The 27,816-nt window shown below is 42.4% G+C and overlaps 1 protein-coding gene, 1 long non-coding RNA gene, 1 other non-coding gene and 1 pseudogene across 11 annotated transcripts in view; 3 read left to right on the top strand and 1 right to left on the bottom strand.

Annotated features, from left to right (window-relative positions):
* The window catches only part of ESRP1 (epithelial splicing regulatory protein 1), a 50,141-nt gene that overhangs the window by 4,312 nt on the left and 18,013 nt on the right, over window positions 1-27,816 (top strand). For 4 of the 9 annotated variants that reach the window (XM_036436534.2, XM_036436538.2, XM_036436540.2 and 1 more), the window contains exons 4-13: window positions 761-875; window positions 13,596-13,694; window positions 13,819-13,873; window positions 15,316-15,426; window positions 15,530-15,686; window positions 15,777-15,819; window positions 17,310-17,611; window positions 19,515-19,736; window positions 21,954-22,152; window positions 25,795-25,963. In XM_036436534.2, the coding sequence (XP_036292427.1) occupies window positions 761-875; window positions 13,596-13,694; window positions 13,819-13,873; window positions 15,316-15,426; window positions 15,530-15,686; window positions 15,777-15,819; window positions 17,310-17,611; window positions 19,515-19,736; window positions 21,954-22,152; window positions 25,795-25,963 (1,472 nt within the window). Of the gene's footprint in view, window positions 1-760; window positions 876-13,595; window positions 13,695-13,818; window positions 13,874-15,315; window positions 15,427-15,529; window positions 15,687-15,776; window positions 15,820-17,309; window positions 17,612-19,514; window positions 19,737-21,953; window positions 22,153-25,794; window positions 25,964-26,257; window positions 26,319-27,816 lie in introns of those variants that run through there. The other 5 variants (XM_036436537.2, XM_036436539.2, XM_036436541.2 and 2 more) reach the window with 4 other exon arrangements.
* Window positions 9,151-9,524, bottom strand: LOC118718121 (annotated as a pseudogene).
* LOC118718123 lies at window positions 17,622-18,863 on the top strand. Its single transcript, XR_004987690.2, has 2 exons — window positions 17,622-17,807; window positions 18,056-18,863. It is a non-coding gene; the product is annotated as an uncharacterized LOC118718123 (long non-coding RNA).
* Window positions 20,058-20,182, top strand: LOC118718685. The gene has a single exon (XR_004987877.1). It is a non-coding gene; the product is annotated as a small nucleolar RNA SNORA54 (small nucleolar RNA).

Genomic DNA, 27,816 nt, shown 5'->3' on the forward strand with positions numbered 1-27,816 from the left:
GAGTTATTCAGTGAGGGTAAGAGGTGGGGGAAAAGAAATAATAGTGTAATATTTGCCCACACATTTGCTTTGTACGATAAGCCTAAGAGTGATGCTAGTGTCTAGGAATGGCAGGTAACTATATCTCCTTTGCCTTTGAAATTTATGATATTTTAAAGTCTAATTAGTCTTCTTAGGTATAGCCAGAATAATGGTCAGGAAAACTAATGTGGCACTGTAATTTGGCACAAAAATTAATTCTTTTCAGGTAATCAGGAATTCACTATCTTCATGTGATTTTGGTACAGAAAATATGCATTATTAGAACCCATTATTAGAACCCAGTATTTAAAACTATGTTTTATAATTGAATCCTATGTTTAGTTACACCTTGTGAACTTACGCATTTCTGTCAGAACTGAAGGCTGATTTGCTGTATGAAAATACACGGGGACTAACATGATTACAAGTCGCAAAAGAGTGTAGTTTTATCAAACAGAACATGTAAAACACAACCGCCCGAATGTATTACCGCTTCAGAAGTAATTGAATGGAATGTAAGCATTGTAACCCATGGCCTTAAACTAAGATGAATTTTTCCCATGTGAGTTGTTTATAAGGTAAAATACTATAAGGGAAAGTAAAAGCACTCTCTAACATTCAATTTAAAAAATTGTGGTGAAATATTATAGATTCACACTCAGTCCTTAGACTTGTGGTTATTAGGGAAACAGCAAACTGAATTCACCTAGTTAACAATGTACACCTTGTCCTTCCTCAGAATGTATTATTGCCTGAATGCTTCTATTCCTTTTTTGATCTTCGGAAAGAATTCAAGAAGTGTTGCCCGGGCTCACCTGACATTGATAAACTGGATGTTGCAGCAATGACAGAGTGTATCCTTTCGGTGGCTACCCAAGTAGCATTTGAAAAGGTAGCTGCAGGGGGAAAATGGCAACGCAAAAAAAACCATTAAAACATTTTTAACTTCATCAACGTATGGATGAAAATGGCATGTCCTAACCTTGTCTATGTGCTGTGGGTAATAGTACAATTATAAGCGTCTGTTAAAGTATTTATAACTTGCTGACTTTGAGTAGTGATTTAGTTAGATGAATCTGTGAGTTGAACACATCCAGAGTAGAATGCAGTTTCATATTGTGGGAGTGGTTTGGGTCTTCTTGGTTGTTGATGGATTGAAGAATGTGAAGACTTGGTTTCTTGGATGCCAAGTCCAAGGCCACTCGTTCTTGACTGCCTTGAGTAGCCCTACCAGGGGTAATGAGCCATGTTTTGAGATAAAGTGAGGTTGCTTTTTTTACCCCCCAAATTTTTTATTTACCAAGGTGGCGTACCTAATACATTATGTGTTTAAAAGTAAATCTAATAGTCACAAGTCTTGTAATCATGAGTGACCCATCATCTTTAATCCGGGGAGTCTTTAAAGTGCTAATTAGTAAGCAGTCATGTGCTAACATATCGGGAATGGAATACTGAGTAATAGAGGTTAGATGACACGCCCAAAGCCACTATGAGAATTGTCATGATCTTGGATTCATGTTGCTTTCGGGAGCTTGTGGGTTATAGATGTTTTTTTCTTAAACTTTCTCATTCTTTTTCAGGAGCTAAAGCCTGGTTCGGTTTTGTTTTTCATCTAAAGCCTGGTTTTGTTTTTTTAAAATATATTTTTACTGATTTCATATAGGAGGGGAGTAGGAGAGGGAGAGGGAGAGGGAGAGAGAGAGAGAAAATCAGTGATGAGAGAATTATTAATTGGCTGCCTCCTGCACACCTCCGCCGGGGATCAAGCCTGTAAGCTGGGCATGTGCCCTGACCAGAAATTGAACCAGTGTCCTTTTGGTTCATAGGTCAGTGCTCAACCACTGAGCCATGCTTTTTAAATTTATTTTCTTGCTTGAAAAAGGTTTGCATATTTTCCCTAAGCACTTGCAAGTGGGTCAAACTCATTTTTCTTTATTTGCCTTCTTCCTGGAAGAAGCTGCAGTTTTGGTTTAGCTGGTTAGTAGCTAGATGTTGGTTAGCTGGTTTAGTTAGTTCCCTGTAGCGCTGGGAGAAGGGTGGAATAAGCACATTTTGTGGGAATTCTTTGTAAGAATTTCGTTAGAAAGTTGGGACAGCAGAAACATTCTTACTTTTTGTTCTGTTGGTTTGAATGCTTGCATTTGCTAACTCTGGCTGTCATAACAAATACCATAGACAAGGCGACTTAACACAATTCTGGGGTGTGGGGAGCCTAAGATCAGGGTGTCAGTTCCTGCCTCCTCACTGTGTCTCACATGGGTGGGGGGAGGACCGAGTGGGAAATATTTATTTTCCTCTCTAAGACCACAGATCTAACAAATGAAGTCCTCTTCCTGTGGCCTTAACAGCCTCCTGAATATTGTCTCCAGGGGCAGTCGCATTGGGGGTTAGAGCCTCAACATAGACATTTTTGGGAGGGGCACAGTTCCATCCGTAGCAAATGCTAACCTACCTAGAGAACCAAAAATTCTAAAAAGCAAACGAACAAATAGTGGAGGGAAACGCTAATAAGTCATCTTAACTTAGAAAAAGACAGTTTGAGTAGGAAAGGCAGTTAAGAATCCTTTATCCCTGACTATTCAGTTTCCTCTTTTAGCAAAGAAAATTTTCCCCTACTGCGTCTAGGTCAGATTAGTAATATATTTAGGTGTTTTGGTTTTCTTAATGTGTTGACAGTTTAGGGAAAACTTGTTAGAAGTTCATCCATTTTTTTCTTCTTGGTTTCTTAAGAGTTTCACATATAAGATTTGGGTTTATTATTCAACATTTTCAATATGGTAACCTGGGCTTTTTACTTGTCCGTGTTACTTTTTAAAATAAAACATTGCATTATCTGACCTTTAGGTGAATGGGTAGGATTCTGTACCACTTATTTTTTTGTCATTCCTTTTAATTCTAACTCTATAACTATTTTGTTGGTGGTTCTTTTTCAAATGCCATGGAGATGAAAATTATAACATGAGTTGTGAATGAAGAAGGTAGGTCAGGGAAATCACACCTGATTTCAGGCATAACACACGTGAACTTTTAGGAAGGCTCTTATAGCCATTAAATAATGCTTTCATTGAAAAAACTAGGGCCCTGGCTGGTTTGGCTCAGTGGATAGAGCATCAGCCTGGGGACTGAAGGTTGTGGGCTTGATAACTAGTAAGGGGTATGCAGGAGGCAGCCAATCAGTGATTCTCATCATTGATGTTTCTATCCCTCTTCCTTTCTAAAATCAATAAAAATATATTAAAAAAACAAACTAGGGACTTTTATATTTGTTTTAAAATAGCTTAATTAAAGCCTAGTTTCTTTTGGCTTACATTGGGAGAGTCTTAGATTTATAGTTTCATTACCAATCAGGAAGTGGATTTTAATCTTACATGTGTTTATTAATGCTTACTTATATGTTCTCTCTCCCTTCCCCTGCATTTAGCAGGTAAGAAATACTATTAAGATTTCCTAGGAGTGGCTGTTGTTTTACTTTGCTCCCTGCGATCAATTATTTTCTGATTCCTATTCAGAGGAATCATTATTTCCCTGAGTAAGCCACCAAACCAATTCCTCAGATCAAAAGCAATTATATTGACTATCAGCTTGCCCTTATCTATGGAAAGGATTTCTACTGAAGAGCTGTCCTGTTCTTTTAGACCATTAACATTTCCCTTTGTAATATGGAATTGGCCCTAAATTTGGAACCGGTAAAGATGGTCATTACACATCCTTGGTGGTTTTGCCAAGTGGATGGAGAGTCACTTGCTCCTGAAGGATTTACCTGTTCTACCAGGCAAACCAGCAAGGGAAGGAGGCTCTTGCCAACCCTGGAAAGGGACAGCGCATGTGCAGCTTCGCTTCCCTGCGAGAGTCACTGCCTCAGTTTTATCTCAGGTATTCCCGAATGAAAGCTTTGCGAGCTATCAGGTGCTGTGCAAACAAAAAAAGTGTAACCACTCTGATAAGAGAATGGGTTTTAGGAATTTCCTGAATGCAGTTCTGGATCTTTTTTTTAGCACTTATTTTCCCCTTTTGTTGTGGTTCTAAAGCCACTTCTGGGGTTAGTGTTGGGACTCTGAGTTATGGCAGAGTCAGTGTTCTCTGCTTTTTGAGGTGTGCAGTCCCAGGGGGGAGAGAAGACTGACTCAGTAGGTGAGCTGTGGGTGGCGTTTTGTAAGGATTTTACTTAATCAGGTGAGGTGGTTGAGGGTGTTGTGATAGGGCCTGGGGCCCCTGTGATATGTTTGTTTTGGGGGAAGAAACTATCTTAGGTCCCTTATGGAAATTAATACACTATTTGTCTCCTGATAAAAGGACGCTTTGCTTGTGGGACTGTACATAAATGAGTTACCCAGTTTTCAAAGAGTGTAACTGAACTGTATCCCCCTCATGTTGGATAGAATTAGTTTCTCCTGGTCTCTTGACCTGCTTTTTGTTTGCTTTGTTAATCCGTGAACTGATTTACTCTGGTCCATCCAGACCTCTCCTGTTCTGTTCACTCCACTTTGCCAAGCCTTTACTGAGGACTTGTTTGAATAAAGTACGGCCTTGTGAGGAGAGCAGGTGAAAGAACTGTCTGCTGAGTGCTTACTCTGCCCCATCCAGAGCCTGACAAGCGCCCAGTGGAGGGTGGTATCACTCCTTCTTACAGCTGAGGAGACAGGCTTAGAGGTTTTATCTTTGGTTAGTTGGGAGCGCCCGCATTTGGTCCTGAGTCTGATGTAAAAGTCCTCGGTAACTAGGGAGTGATATTCTAAAATGTATAAAGGTCATTTGAGGGCGGGGCAGGCATTTTAAGTAGATGATCTCCCTTATAAAATTACGTTCTGTGTTTCCTGAGCACATATTAAACTAAATCAGCAGGAAAAGGAAGTTGATTTTGTAAAAACTCTATCCAGGGGTAGGGTATTGCATCTGTAGGTATTGTTTGACATTGTTAGCAAACTAGAGGTCTGGTGCACAGAACCGTGCACTGGTGGGTGGGTTTGGCATGGCCTAGGGGATAGGCCTTCTGTGGGAGCGCACTGACCACCAGGGGCAGCTCCTGTGTTGAGTGTCTGCCTCCTGGTGGTCAGTGCGCATCATAGCAACTGGTTGACTGGCTCTTCTGGTCATTTTGCCTTTTGGTTGCTAGACTTTTATATTGGAGACCATTGTACTAGTGCAGCTTTTCATTATCAGGGTAAAAAAAAAAAAAAAAAGTCACTAAACCACTCTTAACTGCCCATCCAAGGATTATTGGAGGAGTGAGCCTGTGTTTTATGTTTTATCCCTTCTCAGTGAGGGTATGTGTACGTCACATGCCACTAACGCAGTGACACTGGCATGTTTTTTTCATATGTTAACAGTGTTCCTATATAGCCGTGTGCTTAAGAACATGAGCTCCAGAGTCGATTTCATAGGGGGCGACTTTACTGCACCTCTCTACCTCAGTCTCTCCATCTTGAAATGGGCACGGCCGTTGTAAGGAATGATGAGACAGTGTGTGCAGCGGCTTGGCCAGTGCCTGGGCTGCCGCACACCCTCTGAGGTTGACTGTGGTCCCTCAGACCTCACCAGGTTGTTGGGTGTCTCTGATGTAGAAAAACAGCCGCCAAAAACTCTAGAAAAGGACTTCCTTATTGGTTTAAGACCATGTCTACATTACGCTGAACACTTCTTTAACTCTGTGTGAGACCGGATATAGACCTTTGAAAGCACCGCCTGCATGTTATCACAGGCATTAACTGTGTTAACTGGGCCAACGTCACTTCTCTGTGTGCAGAATGCTGTGTGTGGTGAGTGTGGTTCACTCCGCCCTCACGTGCCTGTTCGATCTGAGGGATTGAACGGGGCCGTTGGCGATCTCCCAAGGCCTCATCGCCCTGCTCGAAAAGTGGGTCCTCCGCAGTGCCTTTCAGCGTATAGGAAAGGGGTTTTTATTTATTTATTTTAATTTATTTTTAAAAATATATATTTTACTGATTTTTTTTTTTTTTTTTACAGAGAGGAAGGGGGAGAGATAGAGAGTCAGAAACATCGATGAGAGTCATCGACCAGCTGCCTCCTGCACACCCCCTACTGGGGATGTGCCCCCCCCAACCAAGGTACATGCCCTTGACCGGAATCGAACCCGGGACCTTTCAGTCTGCAGGCCGATGCTCTATCCACTGAGCCAAACTGGTTTCGGCTGAAAAGGGTTTTTAAATATTACCTCGTGCACAGTGAAGCTGCGTCAGTAGTGACCTTGTTAGCTTGGAGAGGGTAGGAAATGATCTTTGGCATCCCATCGATACGATGTGAGCCAAATCGGCAAATACTCTGGTGTGTAGTCTAATAAGTTAGGGACTAGAAACACTGTATATTCTTGGCCAGCACTCAGAGATATGTTGCTTTTCTGTGGTTTATTATAATTACAATTTACTTGTAAAGCACGAGTTGGGAATTCCAGGGTGATTTTTTGTGTGTGTTGGCTTTTGAAGGCTTGTTCGCTATCATGGAGTCTCCCTTCCCTAATTTGCCCCATATACATTGCTTTTTCTAAAGCAAAATGTTCGTCTCTTTCGTTGCATTAGCCCCTATCTCCATGTTATTTCTTCTGGGATGTAATTGACTTGTCAGTTTTGTTAGACATTCACGTGGTGCTTCATTGCCATAATGCCTCCTGAAGAAATATTTATTAGGGTAGATGTCATTGTTTTCTTTCCTCTTGGAAAGAGTAAGCTTCTGACAATAGAGTTAAAACTGTGGTGTTAGGTTATTTTCCCAGCATTTATTTCAGGTATAAAGACATTCTTCTTACCTTGGCTCCTGGTTACTTGTATGTCCTTATACATAGGTACTCATGATTTACTTCTTTTCAAAGCTCCTTTTAAAATATAGCAGGTCGTTTATAGAACTTGTTTTTAAAATCCCAACTCTCGTAAGGGGAATTTGTCGCTTGCTTCTTTCCTTTACAGAATGACAGAAAATTCAGTTCTCAGTTGGAGCAGTTAGTTCAGCTTTTCTCTCGACATATTTTGTTTGCTGTTCTTTTGTTCACTGCCATAGGCATTTTATTATAATATGCCTGGCAATAGAGTCAGTTGTGTTATACTACAAATAAATGAGGGGTCTTTCTGGCAGGGCAACAAGGCTTTGAGTTGAAATTTTGAATTGGGGCGCAATTATAATTTATGACATTTAAATTGCAGTATATAATTTAAAACATCATTATTCCACAGTGTGTTATTTTATATGTGTGATTCCCTTAGGTAGTCACTGAACATTTGGTTTAACAAGATATTTAGAAGTAAACCTTGGGTCTTCCGTAAACACATTTGTCCGTTCTCAGGCTGTTGGAGAAGGTAACTTTTGGAGTGGATAAGCTAATGCACTTTGTAAAATCGCTCTCTCCGAATTCTGCCTGGAGCTAATAAAAGTGTGGGTTACATCCTGAAATCTGTGTCACTGAAGGTGGCCCTGAAGAAAACAACTCCCTTGTTCAAATACAGGCAAGGCCTCTGGTCTGCTAAACTCCGTGTAAACGTGGCCCTTTGCTGGACGTTAGCCTGAGACGCTAGGTGTGTTCCCACCTGCGTGGCTCTGCCCTCCCTCGTTCCCTCGCCGCGTTCCTCCTCGGTGAACCTGGCCGAGCCTGTTGGTGCTGTCGGAGCTGCCTCAGGGGCAGGATGAGTAAGTTGCATGACGAGCCATAAATCAGGAGGCACAGACTCATCTCGCCTTCCCTCAAGATCAGACGTGCAGCCATTCAATGTGTAATTACACATCGATAGGGGAAAGGCCTGCCACTCAGGCTTCTTCCTCACTGCCTTCCATTTGTTCCTGTTAAATGCTGGTAAGGCTTAGGAATGGAACAGGCCTTCCCAAACTAGGAGGAAATAGCCCTGTGTGTGTGTGTGTGTGTGTGTGTGTGTGTAAGGGGGTAGTGTGGATAAGCAGGAGGTTAGGTGACTTTTAGAAATTAGGAGCTTAGAGCTGTGTGATGACTTGAGGAGAAACAGGTTGGCACATGCTATGCGGAACCAAGTTGGACAAATGTCTGGGACACGCCCCTCCCCCAATTACATTCTGCACTCAGCGTTATTCTGTGCGAGTTTCAGATCCACAGCACAGTGGTTAGGAAACCATGTACTTTACAGAGTGGTCTCCCTGACATTTCAAATGTCCATCTGGCCTCGTACATAGTCACTGCAATATTGTCACAGTATTCCCTGTGCTGTAACGTACCTCTGTGAGAACACGCCCTTAATTAAAAAGTAGAATTCAGTAAAATATTTCTTTAGCTGCAAATCCGTGTCTACACAAGATACTTGACATTTTTACGTTTGCTCTCTGTTACTTGGCTTTCACCTGTACGTGTGGAAAGCTTCTCACCACGAAGTATTGCTCAAAACAAATTAGGCCAAGCGTCTTGGTGCAGGGAATCGAGTCCCCACAGTCACCTCAGAGGAGTGTTGCAATGCCAGCTCCCTTACCAGCTGGGAGGTTGGGTGAGTTACGGCACATCTCCAAATTCTAGTTGCTTCTTCACCGGTTTGGTGTTGCTGGTGGCAGGTCTATTGCAAAAATAGGAGGAAATAGCTGGTGTCTGGTCAGTGTTCTTTAAGATCTCTGTCCAGGAATGGCCTCTACATGAAAGAGCTTTCTCGGACAGTTCAGTTCATGGGGAAGCGGGGAAGGTGGAGGAGCTATTAGGAACTGTTAGCTTTCACCAGAGGTTCTCACCGGGGGTGGGTTTTGCCCACCAGAAGATATTCAGCAATGTCTGGAGAAGTATTTAATATGAAATATTTATTCATAATCAGTGAAACACGGGGGTACACAGGAAACCCCTTCCCCACAGAAAGGAATCTGTGCCCTACCTGCCAGCAGTGCCAAGGTTGAGAAACTGGCTCATCCAATAGGGTTGGTTTCCATCTCTTGGCTATCTTTCTCTCCATTCATTTCTGACAAAGCTGAAAAGGTGACCGTACTAGAATGGTAGAGTTCCAAACGATTATTCAGCAGTAACGAAGTTTGTGGGATAAACTGGCTCAGCGCAGCTGACCTTGCTTAGTTCTGTGAGGACCCTTAAAGTCCTCCTGACGCACTGTTCCTCCACAGAAAATTGAGTGCAGTCATCGCTTTAAAGGATCTTTATCTTTTTTTTTTTTTTTTTTTAAATATATCATGATTTTATTGTCATATAATAAAACAAAATATGACTCTAGAACTGGATCACTTGACCCTTTCTCTTCTTATCTCCTCCCAGTTCAAAATGCTTGCATCTCTTAATAGCCAGCATTCTCTTAGATCTGCAGTTCGGCTCAACGCATTCAAGCCTCAGCACAATCTTCTTTGTAGTTTTAGCCTTTTTTTCGGAAAATAGGCTTAGTCTGCCCACCATAGCCACTTTGCTTCCTGTCATAACGCCGCTTTCCCTGTGCACACAGAGAATCCTTGCCCTTCTTGTACTGTGTTACTTTGTGGGGTTGATGCTTGCCACACTTCTTACAGAAAGATCGGCGGGTTTTAGGAATGTTCATCATGTTTGCAAGCGCTATCAGCAGTGAAAGGAAGGCGACCGGATCTTTATCTTTTGATTCTGGTTTTCTGTCCTGTTACCATATTCTTTGAAAGTGGCACAGAATTACTCAATATATATATAGACTAGAATTTACCATATTCTTTGAAAATGGCACAGAATTACTAAATATATATATAGACTAGGCAGGGGTCCTCAAACTTTTTAAAGTGGGGGCCAGATCACGGTCCCTCAGAGAGCTGGAGGGCCGGACTATATGAACTACTAATTCCTACTGTAACACCTCGGCTGCGCTCACTGCCCAAAAAACCTGGCGGGCCGGATCAGACTCCTCTGCGGGCCGCATGTGGCCCGCGGGCCGCAGTTTGAAGACGCCTGGACTAGAGGTTACCATGTTCTTTGAAAGTGGCACAGAATTACTAAATATATATATAGACTAGAGGCCCAGTGCATGAAATTCACGCACAGGTCCAGTCCCTAGGCCTGGCCTTTGATCAGGGTTATCTTCCCCTGCCCTCACCACCCACCCCCAGTTTCTGTTCGCCATGGGGTGATCAGAGCCTGCCAGCTGGGAGGAGGGGCCAAGAGGTGGTCAGTGTGCCTCAGAGTGATTGGTTGAGTGGTGGTTCTGGTCGTTCTGCCATTAGGGTCAATTTGCATATTACCTACCCTTTAATCATATAGGATAGTACAGCCTTTCCACAGTTGACCATTTTAGTGACCCCACTAGGTGGTCATTGCTCTGTTGCTCAAGTATCTCCTGGGATTGATTTTTCTAATCCTATTGTTTCATCACTAGATGATGTAAAGGGAATGATTGCGCAGGTGTGTGTTGCAGCAATTATTTACCATTTTAACCTGATGATTATCTTAGGAGTGTGCAAATAGGCATCTGATGAATTCAGATTTTTTAGCCTTAAATGTGACCCTCAAAATGTGATGAAAGAATGGGTTATAATGGGGGAAAGTTAGTCATCTCGTGGCTCTAGGAAGAAAGGGGAAAGGTGTCTCTTATTAAATGCCTGCATTGAGCCCTGGGCTTGCTTTATCTCATTTCACCTTTACCAAAAACAAAAACAAAAAAACAACCGCAGGGAACTAAAGATGATAACAGTTTATGCTTTACAGATAAGCTGAAACTTAGTGGGGTTAAGGAGCTTGCCTAGACCACATGGCTGCATACATCCACGTGGCCTATGTGACTGCAGAGGCACGCAGCTGGGGAGGGACGGCGGAAAAATGGATTTGCCCAGCGGGGTGGGACAGTGATGGAAGGTGTCTACTGGAGGAGGGAAGGAAGAAGGAGATGGGAGGAGGGTTGAAATGGAAAGGGGATTTTGATTTGAGGAGGAAAAGGGTATACTCATTGAATTAACTGTAGATGATTGGCTCTCATGATTGGTGGAATGAAGCTCTCAATTTTTTTTTTTTTTAAAGAGATCATACTTTTTTTTTTTTTAATATATATTTTATTGATTTTGCACAGAGAGGAAGGGAGAGAGATAGAGAGTTAGAAACATCGATGAGAGAGAGTCATCGATTGGCTGCCTCTTGCACACTCCCTACTGGGGATATACCCGCAACCAAGGTACATGCCCTTGACCGTAATCGAACCCGGGACCTTTCAGTCCCCAAGCCGACGCTCTATCCATTGAGCCAAACCGGTCTCGGCTCAATTTTTTTTTTTTTTGAAAAAAAAAAAAAATTATTTCAGAGAAGAAGGAAGAAGGAGAGAGAGAGATAGAAATATCAATGATGAGAATCATTGATCAGCTGCCTCCTGTTGGGGATCGAACAAGAGAATCATTGATCAGCTGCCTCCTGTTGGGGATCGAACCCACAACTCAGGCGTGTGCCCTTGACTGGAATAGAATCTAAGACCCTTCAGTCTTAGGCTGAAGCTCGAGCCAAACCGGCAAGGGCTCTCTGAATTGTTTTAACATTGTCTATGTCCTCTTCTGAGAACTTTTTCTTAATAGCTGCCTTCATATTTTATCCTTATAAAATACCAGTCAGAAAATGATAAAATAAGTTACATATGCTAATAGCCACCACCCTAAATATAGACTGTCTTCATTTTATTTCTTTTAGTTTTTTTTAATTGTGATAAAATTGGTATATAAGCCTATAATTAGTTCAGCTCTACAATATTATAATTCCATATTTGTGCACATTATGCACATTACAAAATGTTTACCACTGTGAGTCTAGTTATCACCCATCACAGTACCATCTATCCTCTTCATTCCCTTTGTCCTCCTCCTAACCCTTTTCCCTCTGGTGTGTTTCCCTGAAATCTATGGTGTTTTGTTTGCTTATTTGTTTTTTTTAAGATTATACAAATGAGCCGAGACCGGTTTGGCTCAATGGTTAGAGCGTCGGCTTGGGAACCGAAGGGACCCGGGTTCGATTCCGGTCAGGGGCATGTGCCTTGGTTGCGGGCATATCCCCGGTGGGGGGTGTGCAAGAGGCAGCTGATCGATGACTCTCTCTCATCGATGTTTCTAGCTCTCTATCTCTCTCCCTTCCTCTCTGTACAAAATCAATAAAATATATTTAAAAAAAAAAAAAAAAAAAAAAAAAAAAAAAAGATTATACAAATGAGTGAAATTGTGTGGTACTTGTTTTTCTTTGCCTGATTTATTTCACTCCATTATGCCCCTCCATGTTGTTGTAGATGGCACCATTTCCATCATATATTGATTTTCCGAGAGCGGAAGAGAGAAGGGGAGACAGACAGAAACATTAAAGATGAGAGAGTCATGGATTGGCTGCCTCTTGCACTCCCCCTACTGGGAATTGAGGCCACAACCTGGGCATGTGCCCTGACCAGGAATTGAATCTTCTGGTTCCTGGGTCATCAACGCTCACTCACTGAGCAACACCAGCTGGGCAAGATTTCTTTCTTTGTTGTGGCTGAATAATCCTGTGTACCACATCTTTATCCTTTCATCTAGGTTTCTTCCATATCTTGGCTATTGTAAATAATACTGCGATGAAAATGGGTGCATATATCTTTTTAAATTGCTGTCAGTAGGTTATATGATGGCTCTATTCTTAATTTTTTAAGAAGTTGCCATCTATAATAGTTTTGCATACAGTGGCTGCAAGGGTTTACATCCCCACCAACAGTGTAAGAGAGAGTTCCCTTATAATAGCTGTTTTGACAGATGTGAGGTGACCATTATGGTTTTGATTGTTTTTTTACTTCAATTTTTCCAATAGTGATGTTGAACATTTAAAAAAAATATAACAAATTTTTATTCAGATTATTACAGGTGTTCCTCCCCCCCCCCCCATAACTCCCCTCCATCTGATTCCCCACCCCACCCAATGGTGAACAGTTTTTACATACCTGTTGGACACTATTTTCATTTTAAACTTGAGGAAAGATAGAGTGCCATTGTATTAGGGAGTGTTTTTTGTTTTGTTATAAAGAAATTTGTGCTTTGAGGGGAAGAGGAAGTAAGCAATAGAAAAAGAAAAAGCTTATCTGGCTTTAATTGGCTTCTATTTCTCTTATCAAATGGGGGTGGGATTTTATTTGTACATGTCCTAATGGTCCTACGCGATTTATTAAATCCTTAAAGAGAGGAGCTTCAACCATCTATTAGGGAAAATCTTTTTTTTTAAATATGTTTTTGTTGATTTTTTCAACATGCGGCTTTAAAAAAAGACATTTATGATCTTAACGGATGTAAGCATATCTTTGAATCGGCATAGTCATTGCCTTGTGTGTGCTGAAACGATATAGAGGATGAGTTCTGTACATTTTGTTGAATACTTCATGGTTTGAGAAACTAAACAAAAGTCTCAGTGTTGGAGGCATTTACTATTCAACAAACGAATTTTGTTGCTGGTTGTACCTCAGGACAGGGTTTATTTGGCCATTTTTACGCAGGAGAGCGTGGGAGACTTCAGGAAGTGAGGGTGAGGTCCAGACTGGTGGAATGCAGGTATTCTGAGATTTCAAAGAATTGTCCACCTGGGTACATTTTACTTCGCTTCTCAGATCTGTGTGTGTCACAAATGAAGTTAGAATCAACCTCGTTTTACCTCCCCCAAATGTGTCCTTGACTTAATCTGCCAGGTTTAAATTTTGAGAAGAATAGTTCAGCGTCCCGGTATGGAGCCTCTCAAGTTGAAGATATGGGGAATATAATTATAGCGATGATTTCAGAGCCTTATAGTAAGTATCGCTGTCGTCACAACGAACATTTAGAATTTGATCCTCACCTATACTCTTGAATTTCTTTCCATGGCCTTATCTCTCTCATTGCTAAAATGATGACGTGTGTGCTCTCATTTTTTAGATCACAGGTTTTCAGACCCAGAGAGAGTCCATTACAAATTTGAAAGCGGCACTTGGTAAGTGTTTGAGCCTTTCGGTTGGTTTTATTCATTTTTGTGACATGTAACTCCCTTTATACTTTGGCTGTCCATTTTTCTTTTCTTTTTTTTAATATATTTTATTGATTTTGTCCAGAGAAGAAGGGAGAGAGAGAGCTAGAAACATCGATGAGAGAGTCATCGATCAGCTACCTCTTGCACACCCCCTACTGGGGATGTGTCCGCAACCAAAGTACATGCCCTTGACTGGAATCGAACCCGGGACCCTTTAATCCCCTAGCTGACGCTCTATCCATTGAGCCAAACCTGTCTCAGCTGGCTGTCCATTTTTCAATAGCAGGTCATTCAGGGAAGAAGGTTTATCGTTAAGTGTGCTTGGATGTCAGGGAAGAAGGTTTATCGTTAAGTGTGCTTGGATGTCAGGATTGACATGCAATGAAATAGGACCCTGTGTACAGTAGCGTATGTGTGTGCCTGTGACTATTGTGGCCTCTCGGAACTATCCAGTCTCTCCCTGGAAAACTTCCAAAGCGGGAAATCATAGGCTTTCAGAGAGTTCACAAGGTCTTTCCTGAGATAATTTCAAGTATGTCCTATCGGCTTCTACTTAAAAGCAGAGGAAATAACCAGGGAGGAGTATGAGACGGCGGTATCTCGTTGCGATCACAGGCAGGCCGACTTAAGCTTGTAAATCTCGGCGGTGAATTGTGTGAGACTGCCCAGTGCCTGACAGGAACAGGAACTTCTGGCGTCTCTGCCCACAGAGACTCTGGAGGCTCATTAAGTTGTAGAGAAAGTGACTCACTAGGAAAATGTCCTAGGAGGACTGAAAGCATGAATGTGGGAGGACTAGAACATCAGAAGATGTCAAAACCTATCATAGGTGATTTGCAAATGACTCATTAGTGGGGTGCGGGCACTCCCAGGCATTTCTATCGGCACTCTGTGCTCCGCGATGGCTCCCCTGTTTGAGAGAGGAAGTGTCTTAACGGCTGTGACCGTGCACGCATGTTCCTGATGGGGGTTAACTGCCCGCTTTATGGCACGCCTTATATTTTGCTATCAAAGTGGGAACAAAACCCGCTGGGGAACCAGCCAGTTCTGAGAATGAATGTAAGCCTGCCCTTCCTGGCTCTGGAATGGACAAGCCATCTTTGAGAATCGATCCCGGGTCCCTTGGTGCGGACGGCAGGCACGCAGCAACTCCGTGGACGGAGGGGAGGGTTCACAGGGGGCGCTGGCTGTCTTTCTATAGTGAGCCACCTAGACTTAACTGAATTGTGCCCAGATGATTTTTGATTTTACACAGCAAACGAGGCAATATTAAAAGTCTGTCCAAACTCCAAAAAATAAAAATAAAATAATAATTCATGTGTAACTAGGCAAATTGTCTTACGGGAGGTGATGGGTCAGACTCCCTAGCGTTAGTCATGCCACCTGAAGTTTTGCTCGATCCACAGCAGCAAGATGGAACTTGTTGATGACAACACGGTCGTCAGAGCCCGGGGTTTGCCGTGGCAGTCTTCGGATCAAGATATTGCAAGATTTTTCAAAGGACTCAATATTGCCAAGTGGGTTTTCTCCAATCTCGGTTTTACTTAACCATCCCAAAGGGATCATGGACTGCATATCATCTTCCCCTGACTGTATTTTTTTTTTCTTCTCTCTCTACCGCTCCCTATTCTGTTCTTTCCAAAGGGGAGGTGCAGCGCTTTGTCTGAATGCCCAGGGCCGGAGGAACGGAGAGGCGCTGGTGAGATTTGTGAGCGAGGAGCACAGAGACCTCGCCCTGCAGAGGCACAAACACCACATGGGGACCCGGTACATAGAGGTATGTCCTCACAGCCTGGGACCCTGACATCCTGAGCACACACATGAGAAGGCTCAGAAACCACATCTTAATTTCCCTTTCTTTCCCTAGGTTTACAAAGCAACAGGTGAAGATTTTCTTAAAATCGCTGGTGGTGAGTGCCTTTTATAAAACGTGGCTATCATAAGAGTCTAAAACTTTTACCTATATGCCAAGGTTAGATGCACAGTGTCTTGAATAGTTTTTAGTTTCCAATGAAACCTAGAAATCAACTTTTTTTTTAATAGGAGGGAGAAAATGTCCAATAGTATCAACAAGTGTAATGCATAACACTTGCCCTAAGGATTGAGTCAACCAACTAAGAGTTAAATAGCCATTAAAAAGAGGTACACACTGCCCTAACTGGTTTGGCTCAGTGGCTAGGAAATCAATAAAAATATATTTTTAAAAATCGGTACACAAAGTGAATGGGTCATATAAAGTTCATGTAAAAAGGGAAAGAGTAGTTCTTAGGTAGTCTGAAAACTACTTTATTTTTTTAATATATTTTATTGATTTTTTACAGAGAGGAAGGGAGAGGGATAGAGAGTTAGAAACATCGATGAGAGAGAAACATTGATCAGCTGCCTCTTGTACCCCCCTACTAGGGATGTGCCCGCAACCAAGGTACATGCCCTTGACCGGAATTGAACCCGGGACCTTTCATTCTGCAGGCTGACGCTCTATCCACTGAGCCAAACCGATTTCAGCTCGAACTTATTTCTTGAGATAAACAATGGCTTCCAAATTTAGAGCTTCAAGAGTTTCCAGAGTTTCCAAAGTAATGTTTGATATAGGTTGGGGATAGAGTGTATTTTGAATTGATGTGATGCTGAGGTCCTATGATAGATAACATTGTAAGCTGTTGATGGCAAAGTCATTAATGTTCAATTGAATGCCTAGTATTTCATGGTATGTGAGCAGTATACGTAAGGGAAAATATTGCTAGTGTACGAGCTTGGATGATGTACATTTGAGTATTTGCTACATGGCTGTATTGTACAAAATGCTCTGTTAGGCAGAACGTTAATAAATGTTGAAACTAACTGCCAAGTGTATTTATTATACCATCCTCTGTACTTGAGTATGTTTTAATTTTTCTTAATAAGTAACCAGAAAATAATATAAAAAATCACTAAAGTACTTTATATATAATAACACATAATTTATGAGATAGTAATTTTACCCTCATTTTATAGATGAGGCTCTAAGTCACAGAGATTAAATTTCTATAAGTCCTGTGTACCTTTGTAAAATGGTAAAGCCAAGATTGGACCCAGGCATCCTAGCTCCAGGACCTGTGCCCTTGACCATCATGACGATTCATTGCCTCTCCATGAGAAGAATATGGTGGCTGGTCCATAACTGACTTGTCTGTCTGTCCTCCTCATTGAGAAGGGCTTTATGAAAATGGTAGGGGGAAAGTTTTAAGACTGTGGGACGAGAATTCTTTTTTCCTGGGTTGTTTTTTTAAAAAACTCAGTTGGGAGTGGGGGGTCTTAATTACAAATTCAAGACATTGCCAAGAAGCTCAGCATTTCAGATTTGGTGAAGTTGACGTCTTACTCATTTCTCCCCTTGCTTCCTAATCTGTGTGTTTCCTAGGTACGTCCAACGAGGTAGCCCAGTTTCTCTCCAAGGAGAACCAGGTCATTGTCCGCATGCGGGGGCTCCCGTTCACGGCCACGGCGGACGAAGTGGTGGCCTTCTTTGGACAGCACTGCCCCATCACGGGGGGGAAGGAAGGCATCCTCTTCGTCACCTACCCAGACGGCAGGCCCACAGGGGATGCCTTCGTCCTCTTCGCTTGCGAGGAGTATGCACAGAACGCACTGAGGAAGCATAAGGACTTGTTGGGTAAAAGATACATTGAACTCTTCAGGAGCACAGCGGCTGAAGTTCAGCAGGTTGGTTTTTAAGAGCATGGTGGTGGTTTTGCATTATTTCTACTTATTTCCGAAACCAACCCCACACTGTTCGTTGTTAAAATAAAATCGTACTCTGTAACGAAATGATAGCCACTGTTAGCTTGTGTGTACACACACACACACACACACAGAGACAAATACCAGGTGTTTTTATGTAACTGGAATACTGCTATAGGTGTTCTTTTTTTTTTTTTTTTTTTTTTTTTTAAATATATTTTACTGATTTTTTTACAGAAAGGAAGAGAGTGGGATAGAGAGTTAGAAACATCGATGAGAGAGAATCATCGATCAGCTGCCTTTTGCACACCCCCCACTGGGGATGTGCCCGCAACTAAGGTACATGCCCTTGACTGTAATCGAACCCGGGACCTTTCAGTCCGCAGGCCGACGCTCTATCCACTGAGCCAATCCAGTTTCGGCTAGATATTCTTTTGTATTCTGTTTCAAAAGTATCTATCTTGCCCGGTCGGAGTGGCTCAGTGGTTGAGCATCGATCCCTGTACCACGAGATCAGCAGTTCAATTCCTGGTCAGGGCACATGCCCGGTGGCAGGATCAGTCCCTGGTGGGGGGCTGTGCAGGAGGCAGCTGATCTTTTGCTGTGTTTATGCTTTGATTTTTGTTTGTTTGTTTGTTTGTTTGTCGGTCACCTCTTACTCGGCAACTATGACGGGTGAGTGAGGAAATTAGGGCAAAATTTCAGGAGTGTCTTGATTGCTATATTTTCAGTATATAGGATATTTAAGTTTGCAATGGTAAGTTGTTCAGAAAACCCAGGGATGCCACACATGGCATCTGCACAGTAGTACCAAATAGTGGGCATGTTCTAAACCAAGATAGAAATAGGCAAGAGCTTTGAAATTTGCGTGGGACCAGTTTTTCCCCTCCAAAATGAACTTGACATGATTCATTCTCAAGATAGCTAAATTTCATGTGTTTAAAAGTCAAGATCTTCTGTCATCCCATGTCTAAAGTTCATGTGGAAGCTAAATGGTTACTTTTATGGTCACTAATTTTTCTTTTTCTTTTCAGTTTTACATTGCCATTCTATGTTTTGGCTTTATATATTATTTGCTTTTTAAGTGTGGCATTGTATTTTATTATAATCCAGAGTCACTGTTTTACCTGTGGTTCCATTACTGGGTTATTCTTTTTATATTTCTTGGATTTGGAGCAATGTGAAGCAATATTAAGGGGAATATTGTCCTTAATAAAATGAAAGTAATAGATTGCTACAGTAGTCCATGATTAGCCATTCCGGATATTTACGAAAGTGATAGGCTTTAAGGGATTTGTCCCAAGGCAGATAGAGATGTGTTTGTCGAGTAGACAAGTCCTTAATCCAAGCAGATTTGTGCTGTGTGTGGTATATATACCTCAGCACACTTTTGCAGGAGTGGGTCTCACACTGGCCCAGATGCAAAGCACGAAGCCCTTTCTCCTTGATTGCGTCTCAAACGTTAATACGCTGTGAATTACCTGGGGACCTTGTTAAAGTGCAGATTTATATTTATTTATTTTTATTTATTTTTTAATATTTTTTATTGATTTTTTACAGAGAGGAAGGGAGAGAGATAGAGAGCTAGAAACGTCGATGAGAGAGAAACATCAACCAGCTGCCTCTTGCACACCCCACACTGGGGATGTGCCTGCAACCAACGTATATGCCCCTGACCGGAATTGAACCTGGGACTCTTCAGTCCGCAGACCGACGCTCTACCACTGAGCCAAACCGGTTTCGGCGCAGATTTATATTTAGTACGTTTGGGTTAGAGCTGAGATCATGCGTCTCTCACAGGCTCCTCCCCCCGCGATGCCAGGGCTGGTCTGCAGACAGCGTTGGCAAGCGAGACTGAGTGCCTTCTGCTTTGCCTTGCGCGCAGGTGCTGAATCGGTTCTCCTCGGCAGCTCCTCTCATTCCACTGCCAACCCCGCCCATTATCCCGGTTCTACCTCAGCAGTTTGTGCCGCCCACCAACGTCAGAGACTGCGTCCGCCTCCGAGGGCTTCCCTACGCCGCCACCATCGAAGACATCCTGGACTTCCTGGGCGAGTTTTCCACAGACATCCGGACGCATGGCGTTCACATGGTGCTGAACCACCAGGTGAGGACGGCAGGTGCTTATTTTTTAGCATCAAAGAGTCTCCATAAGAGAGTACAAACGTTTTTCAGGTTTACAGTTAGTCTCGCAGGGAAGATGTAACTATACATGCGAGAGGTCTTGAGGACGAACTCCAGAAAGGGTGCGGCCATCGCTATGGTAATACCAATTTGGGTCTGATTCAGCATCATCACGTAGCACGTACCAGTCTAGTGCAACATTTTACTGTTGCAACTTCCGAGCTCTGCAGCTCTGCTTAGTTAGTGTGAAAGCAATCATAGACAATGCTTGCCCAGGGGCTTGTCTGTTCAGGAGCGTTTTGCACAGCGCTGTTCGTGACCTGTGGCCGTGCTGTGGCTGACGGGTTCCATTCCAGTGCGACAGCAGCCCCACGGCCACCACACTGACTGGCTGATGGTGGCTGTCAGTTTCAGGTCTTGGAGACAAGCATGGGGGGGGGGGAAAGAGTATTTTGTATAGACTGCTTAGAAAACGTGTGTGTGTGTGTGTGTGTGTGTGTGTGATAACAAATTACATTCAGTAATGTACAAACTCAATAAAGACTAGTATCTGTACCACCTAGAATAGGATGTGCTCATAATAGGCACTCAAATATATTAATGAATTGATTATTTAATAGAAACTTATCAAAATCTAACCAAATTCTATGATATGCAAGTATACGTTCTAAGCACATTAAAAATCATTCCTGGCTTAGTGTTCCTTAATTTTGGGTTTAAATACAATTAATCGTCTTTGTTGCTGGACAGTATGCCAGTATTTTGTGCTGTCATAAGCAGGACAGAATCCTCAAAACCTATAAACCCCATAGTCCTAATTAAAAATTTTGCAGCTCTTCATTAAAAGCAAAGGTGTATTCATTTCTGAAAATGAGATGTTTCTGATTTCTGTGATGGGTGGAATCTACAATAAGTTTGCATTGGAAATACCAACGTTCTGCTAGTGTCCCACTTTCTCCTTTCACATGAAGGTTTGGTCATATTTAAACCATATCCTGCCTCCCTGGGAGGTGCATGTCACTGGGTCCAGGCAGTCAGAAAGTCCTGAACCCCAGCTAGGTGTTCACACCAGCTCACACTAGGCCCCCTCTCAGTGTGCTTCATGGGAGAGAGTCCTTTTGAAGAAAATTCCCCACAATTGCCCATAAATCCCACCAGTGATTGGTTTGGTTTTTCTTTGAGTCGCCATTTCTAATAACCTAGGGGCTATTATTACTTTTGAACTAATAATAGTAGAATTACCTGTCATTGACCCCCATGACCTATTGTGATTGTGCTGCTGAGATGGTGGACAGGCTCTTAGCGGACTTGAGGATGGTGGGTTTCCCTCTCGGACTGGGTGTCTCTGGTATGGCAGCTCGTAGGGTGACTTGCATGGTAAAGCATTGGCACGAAATAGTCCCTGGGAGGCTTGTAAAGACATCCATCACTGTGACAGAATTCCTAGGAGCTGATTGTACCTTTTTTTCTCCCCTCATAAAATGTCCATGCTAAATGTAACCGAGGCATTTCAGTTCTGAGGAACACATCTTATCCGCTTGGTTCTAAGTAGGAGATTTTTAGCAAGCTATTTGTAATGGGGAAAATTACGATCAGCACCTCTTTGAACAAGATTTCAGATGGAGATGGGTGGGCAGAGGCGAGAGAAGGGCTTCCGTGCAAGGCTGGCGACACTGCTGTCCCCAACCAACCTGCCCCGTGCTTGGCAGCTGCCCATTTCCTGTCTCCCTTCCTGGCCTCAGGCCGCATTCCAGCCTCGGCTGCAGGGAGCAGGAAAGGGGGTGTGGTGGTCAGTGATGGACAGAGCACTCGTTCTCCAGTTTCTGAAGGAGGACACAGAAAGCTCTAGTACGGGTTCTGTTATCGGCTTTTCTCAATCAGACGTCGTCATTGGACTTTCCAGAAGGGCAGGACCCAGTACCAGTGCACAGTCCTGTGCTTTCAAACCCTAAGAGGACCTGTTCAAGCCTTCCCAAATCTGACCCTCCTCAGAGACCAGGGGGGACCACTGTCTCCCCACAAACCCTCAGCACCGTTTCTCCCGTGTTCTGGGGGCCCCTCCGGTAATCAGGGGGTGACATGCAGGCCAGACTTCAGCCCCTCACACGGCCACCCGCATGCGGATGCCTGCAGCGTCTGTGCTCTGGGTGACGGTCGCTTTGTTTTTATCCTCCCTCCTCCCTCCCCCCCCCTCGCTCAGGGCCGCCCCTCGGGAGACGCCTTCATCCAGATGAAGTCGGCGGACAGAGCGTTCATGGCCGCACAGAAGTGCCATAAAAAGACCATGAAGGACCGATACGTGGAAGTCTTCCAGTGTTCAGCTGAGGAGATGAACTTTGTGTTAATGGGGGGCACTTTAAATCGAAATGGCTTATCCCCGCCGCCATGTAAGTTACCATGTAAGTTTTTCTTGGGTCTTGGCGCTCCTCTACGCTGCGTGCTGGTAGGTGCTTGAGCTGCTTTCTGTGGGCCTGGCTCTTCCCGGGGCCGGCGAGGGTCGCACAGGCTTTCCCAGGCCAGCGGCAGGATCTGGGAATCCCTGCAGACCTTGGTTGCGGACACCCATGATTAGAGATTGCTACAGACACCTCCTTTCCAATTATATTCTTGCTTTTCCAGTGATAAGCCCTTGATTTCTGAAGCTTAGTGTGCTCCAGATAAGCACTGACTCTGGGAGGCAACCTGGCTGTGTAGATATTTTAATACGCATTTAAAGGTAAAATGTAAGTGTGGCCGGATCTTTATTTATTTATTTTTTTCTCTCCTGTAACCCATGAAGCTTTCTATAGAAGGGTCATTGGATGCCCACTTTGCATTTCTAAGTTATGGAGCATTAAGCGTGTTTTTTTTTTGGATAGGATAGCCTGGAGAGCATTTCTCTTGCTCTCCAGGGTATCTGGCATGAGCAAGTTAGCAAAAAAAAAAAAAAAAAAAGTAAATGCGTAAATAAATTGGCCAAAGTTTCCATCGGATCGCAGGATCAGTGCTTAATGTCAGGCCGTGCTCTTGCTCAGGGGCCCCGGGATGCAAACCATCTGGAATCCTGTTTTGAGGAATAAGCCCTTTAGTCTGAAGACCAAGTTCTGGTTAGTCAAGAATGTTAAAACTTGAATCTTTGGACGGTTTTCACTTTTGAGTAAAACATACCCGTCAGGAGGCTTGTCGGGTATGTTGAGAGCATGTAGCACTTGGAATACGGTCCAGAGGTAACGGAGATAGTAGAGTGGATTATGTGCTCGATTCCAATAAAATGGGGAGTGTTAGAGAACAGTACTTTCTAATACAGAGAAATCTGTATCAAGAAACCCATTTCAATAAGTAAGTGTTATTCATAGAATATTCAGTGGGGCTTAATCCTTTTTTTCCCTTGAATTTCTAAATGCTAATATTCCATGTATCTGCTGCTTGCTGTTGGTGAAGAGCTAAGAGTTGATCTAATGAGCATCGAATTTTGAAAGTGTATGATTGGGTTTAAGTAGTTACATATATATAAAATATATTTCTATTGGATTCAGAGGGTAAGGGAGAGGGAGAGAGAAATAGAAACATCAATGATGAGAGAGAATTATTGATTGGGTGCCTCCTGCATGCCCCCCACTGGAGACCAAGCCTGCAACCCAAACATGTGCCCTTGACTGGAAACAAACCCGGGACCCTTCGGTCCACAGGCCAATGCTCTATGTTCCTGCTTCTTTCTGAGGCAGGCAAGGTGGTTATATAGGCTGAGCCAAACCAGCTAGGGCTAAGTAGTTATCTCAAAGTAATGATTATGTCAGTAACTTTTACGATTTCTCATAGTGATAATCTATCGAGCGTTATGAGATAAGGGAATTTCTCCTTCATGTGTAACCCAGTTTCTGCTGTGATGTTATTTATTTCTCTCTTCCTGGTGCAAAACTGGTCATTACACTTTCTTCATAAGACTTTCCGTTTCTTCCCTTTCTCCGTCACAAGCCCTAAAATAATAAACATGTTAAATATATTTTTTACATCTTTACTATTAATACTTTCCCAACATTTTAACTAAAATTTGGCCATTTACCATTTTAGCAAAAGAGTTCACTTATTTTTAGTTCAAGTCAGAATTTCAGTTTATGCTAATGTCATGCCTGTTCTTCTGGACTGTTCTTTTCCTGCCGACTTACTTTAGGTGATTGCCTATTTATACAACAACCAAAAGATTTACAGGAATTGCATTGTTTTCTATATGATCTCAAGTACTAATACAGTTAAAATAGTGATCAGTTAGGCCTCACTGAGGAGTTTCTTACTGACCTTGGGAAAGAAGTGCTGCTAAGTATCATTGTTTTAAAGTTGCAAACTTTAATTTGTTTGTAAAAATTTAACTTTTCAAAAAGTTGAGCATTTTAATTTCACCTCCATTCTTTAGTCTATGAAAATATATTCCTCATTCTCTTTTAGGTATATGAGAATAGCTGTCCTTTCAACACCAAATCTGATGTTTAGTTATTAAAAATTACTACTTTTCTTTGTTTTAAGGCAGAAAAGACTTATACCTACCACGTATATATGTCTTATTGGTTTGAGACACTGTTGTTAATGAATTGCTTGATAGTTTTGAAAGCAGGAAGTACACACAGGCTTTATAATTTTTCATATGACTGGTGCCTTAACTTGTCCTGATTGCCCTTTTAAGGCAAGGCATCTTCATTTTCAAATTCATCTACATGTAGCTCGATTTTCAGTGAGTATGAACGAGCTATCCAAAACGTGAATATGCGGTCGGTATGGGTACCAATATGACAGCTGCCCTACTCTCCATACACATGTGGAAACACAAGACTTGCAGAAGACGAGAGAGATTTTCATGTGAAAACGTTATCCCTTCCTCTGATATTTGCAAAAATTGAATAGGTTGTTCTAGGCATGCAAATTAAAGTTAGGAACATTGCCTTAGCCAGTTTGGCTCAGTGGATAGAACATCGGCCTGAGGACTGAAGGGTCCTGGGTTCTGTTCCAGTCAAGGGCATGTGTCTCAGTTGCAGGCTCGATGCCTGGCCCTGGTTGGGGTCCTGTGTGCGGTAGGTGACCATTTGATGTGTCTCTGTCTCTCCCACCTCCCTTCCACTTTCTTTAAAAACCAATGGAAAAATATCCTCGTGAGGATTAACAAAAACATAGTTTGGAACCCAGTTACCTCTCTGCTGGGTACAGATGGCCTGGATAGTGTTCATCTCCCTTAGTGAGTTGGGTAACCAGAAAAAAAAGGAATTTCATTCTCTCTATTTTCTATATAATCTGAGTTCACTTTTTATTGCTGAGTCTCAGGAAGACGTACACTTCTATTTCTCAGGTTAATTCCCAGATTGGATTTTTTTAAAAACATGTTTTTATTGATTTGAGTGAGAGAGAGAGAGAGAAGGGAGAGGGATAGACTGATACAAATATTGATGATAGAGAAACATGTATCGATTGGCTGCCTCCTGCACGCCCCCTACCAGGGCTCGAGGCCACAAACCAGGCATGTGCCCTGACCAGGAATCCATCTGTGACCTCTTGGTTCATAGGGTGACGCTCAACCACTGAGCCACATTGGCTGTGCCCAGGTTGGTGTTTTGTTTTTTTGTTTTTTCTTTACAAGTTTGAAAGTGTTGATTAGCTTCAAACCCCATTATCTGAGTTACCTTTAAAAGGTGGAAATCATGCCAAGTTAACCCAGCTTTTAGTTTGAAATGATACTAAATGTCAGCCCCGTGTTTCTTTTCCTCAAAATTTTTGCTGTAACTGGCACTCGATAGTAGGGAGAGAAAAAATAATTCCATGTCAAGAAATAGTTGAGCTGATGTTTGATGATACTGGCTTTCCCAACTTTTAGACCCAGAACGGTTCCTTAGGCTGATTGAGTGGGAGGACGGAGGTGACTTCTGCATAACCCAAAGGAGGTTGCATGGGGTGGCGTAAGGATTTGCTCTCTGACTTTACCATGTGTAGATGCCATAGTAACCTCATGGCCTGAGGGCTAAGCACACGCGTGCCGGCCGTTAACCAGTTTCTCAAAGTGTCTCTCTCTGCTTATGCAGGCCTGTCTCCTCCCTCCTACACATTTCCAGCTCCCGCCGCGGTCATTCCCACCGAGGCCGCCATCTACCAGCCCTCGCTGCTGTTGAACCCGCGGGCCCTGCAGCCCTCCCCAGCATACTACCCCGCGGGCACTCAGCTCTTCATGAACTACACGGCCTACTACCCCAGGTGAGGCTGCGAGGGGGCGGGAACGGGGGCAGGAACAAATGGCTCCTTTGATGGCCGGGCCTGGGCTCACAAAAGACCATTGTCTGCCCGGTGAAGGTGACCTTGGGCGGCTGGAGCTTCTGGTCATCTCTGAGCAAGAAGGCGGTTTCAAGACAAACCAAAATAAGTTTGTTTTTTTGTGTGTGTATGTGTGTGTGTGTGTTTTTTTTTTCTTTTTTCAAAACTATATATAAACAACATCTTTTAGGCTATTTTTGTATTCAACTTTGATTTTTTCCCCTTCTCTATTCTTAGGGCCCTAAGTGAGGGGCACTGTGATCATGGCAATAGAGTGGCACTATCTTGTGAATGAATTAAAAACAAACAAACAAAAAAACAAGAAAATCCTTAAAGACAAAAATTATATTTTTAAATAGCATTAATTCCTGCTACCCCTCAATAAATAAAAACAGTTTTTTTCTCCCTCCCTCCCTCTCTTTCCCTCCCCCATCTAAAACCAGTTCTTTGAAGCTGTACGCAACTTGTATTTTTTCACCCCTAAATCTTGACTAAAAAATCCAAAGTGAGATTTATTTAGAATTTTCATAGAATCAAATTTTTAATTTTTTTCTGGGTTCTAGGGAAAATTTTAAAAACATTATAGTTGATACACAATATTTTTCATTTCTTATGTACACCATCATGATTAGACATTTGTAAAACTTAGAGTGTTCATCCTGATATGTCTGGTACCCACCTGAGACATAGGTGATTTATTACAAATTTATTGACTTGTATTATAAACAGCCAACATGTACTTCCTAATTCCTTCATGGTTTTCACCCACCCCTTCAAACCTCCTCCCATCTGGTCACCATCAGTTTATTCTCTGTATCTGTGAGTTTCTGTTTTGTTGGATCGTTTACTTTGTTCCATACATGAATGAAATAATGCCATATTTGTCTTATGCGAAGTGAAATAAGTTAGACAAAGTCAAATATGGCATGATTTCAATCATGCTATTATAAATGGCAAGGCATTTTCTTTTTATGGTCAAGGACTATTTTACTATCCAAGTACAAATTTTTTATCCAGTCGTCTATTGACGTACACTTGGGTTACTTCCATATGTTGCCTCTTGTAAATAACGCTGCAGTGAACCTAGGGGTGCATATATCTTTTTGAATTAGTGTTTTTCTTTTCTTTGGATAAATATCCAGAGGTGGAATTGCTTGGGTATATGGTAGCTCAATTTTTTAAATATTTTGAATACCCTCCATACTGTTTTCTATAGTGATAACCACCAACTTGTAATCCCACCTACAATTAATGAGGGTTCCTTTTTGTGCAAATTCTCATCAATACTTGCTGGGTTTTTTTGTTTTTGTTTTTTTTTTTAATAAAGAGCTTTTCTTTTTTTTTTTTTTTTTTTTAAAATATATTTTATTGATTTTGTACAGAGAGGAAGGGAGAGAGATACAGAGTTAGAAACATCGATGAGACAGAGTCATCGATCAGCTGCCTCTTGCACACCCCCTACTGGGGATATGCCCGCAACCAAGGTACATGCCCTTGACCGGAATCAAACCCGGGACCCTTCAGTCCCCAAGCCGACGCTCTAGCCATTGAGCCAAACCGGTCCCGGCAATACTTGCTGTTTGATGGTTTATTGATAATAACCATTCTGATAGATGTGAGGTGATGACCAATTGTGGTTTTAATTTGTATTTACCTACTGGCTAGTGATGGTGAGCATCTTTTCATATACCTGTTTACCTTCTGTATGTCATCTTTGGAGAAATGTTTGTTCAGGTCCTCCATTTTTAAAAATAGATATTTTATTGATTTTATAGAGGAAGGGAGAGATAGACATC

This window comes from Pipistrellus kuhlii, unplaced genomic scaffold, assembly GCF_014108245.1.
Source record: "Pipistrellus kuhlii isolate mPipKuh1 unplaced genomic scaffold, mPipKuh1.p scaffold_m20_p_14, whole genome shotgun sequence".
In the NCBI taxonomy this organism is placed as follows: Eukaryota; Metazoa; Chordata; class Mammalia; order Chiroptera; family Vespertilionidae; genus Pipistrellus; species Pipistrellus kuhlii.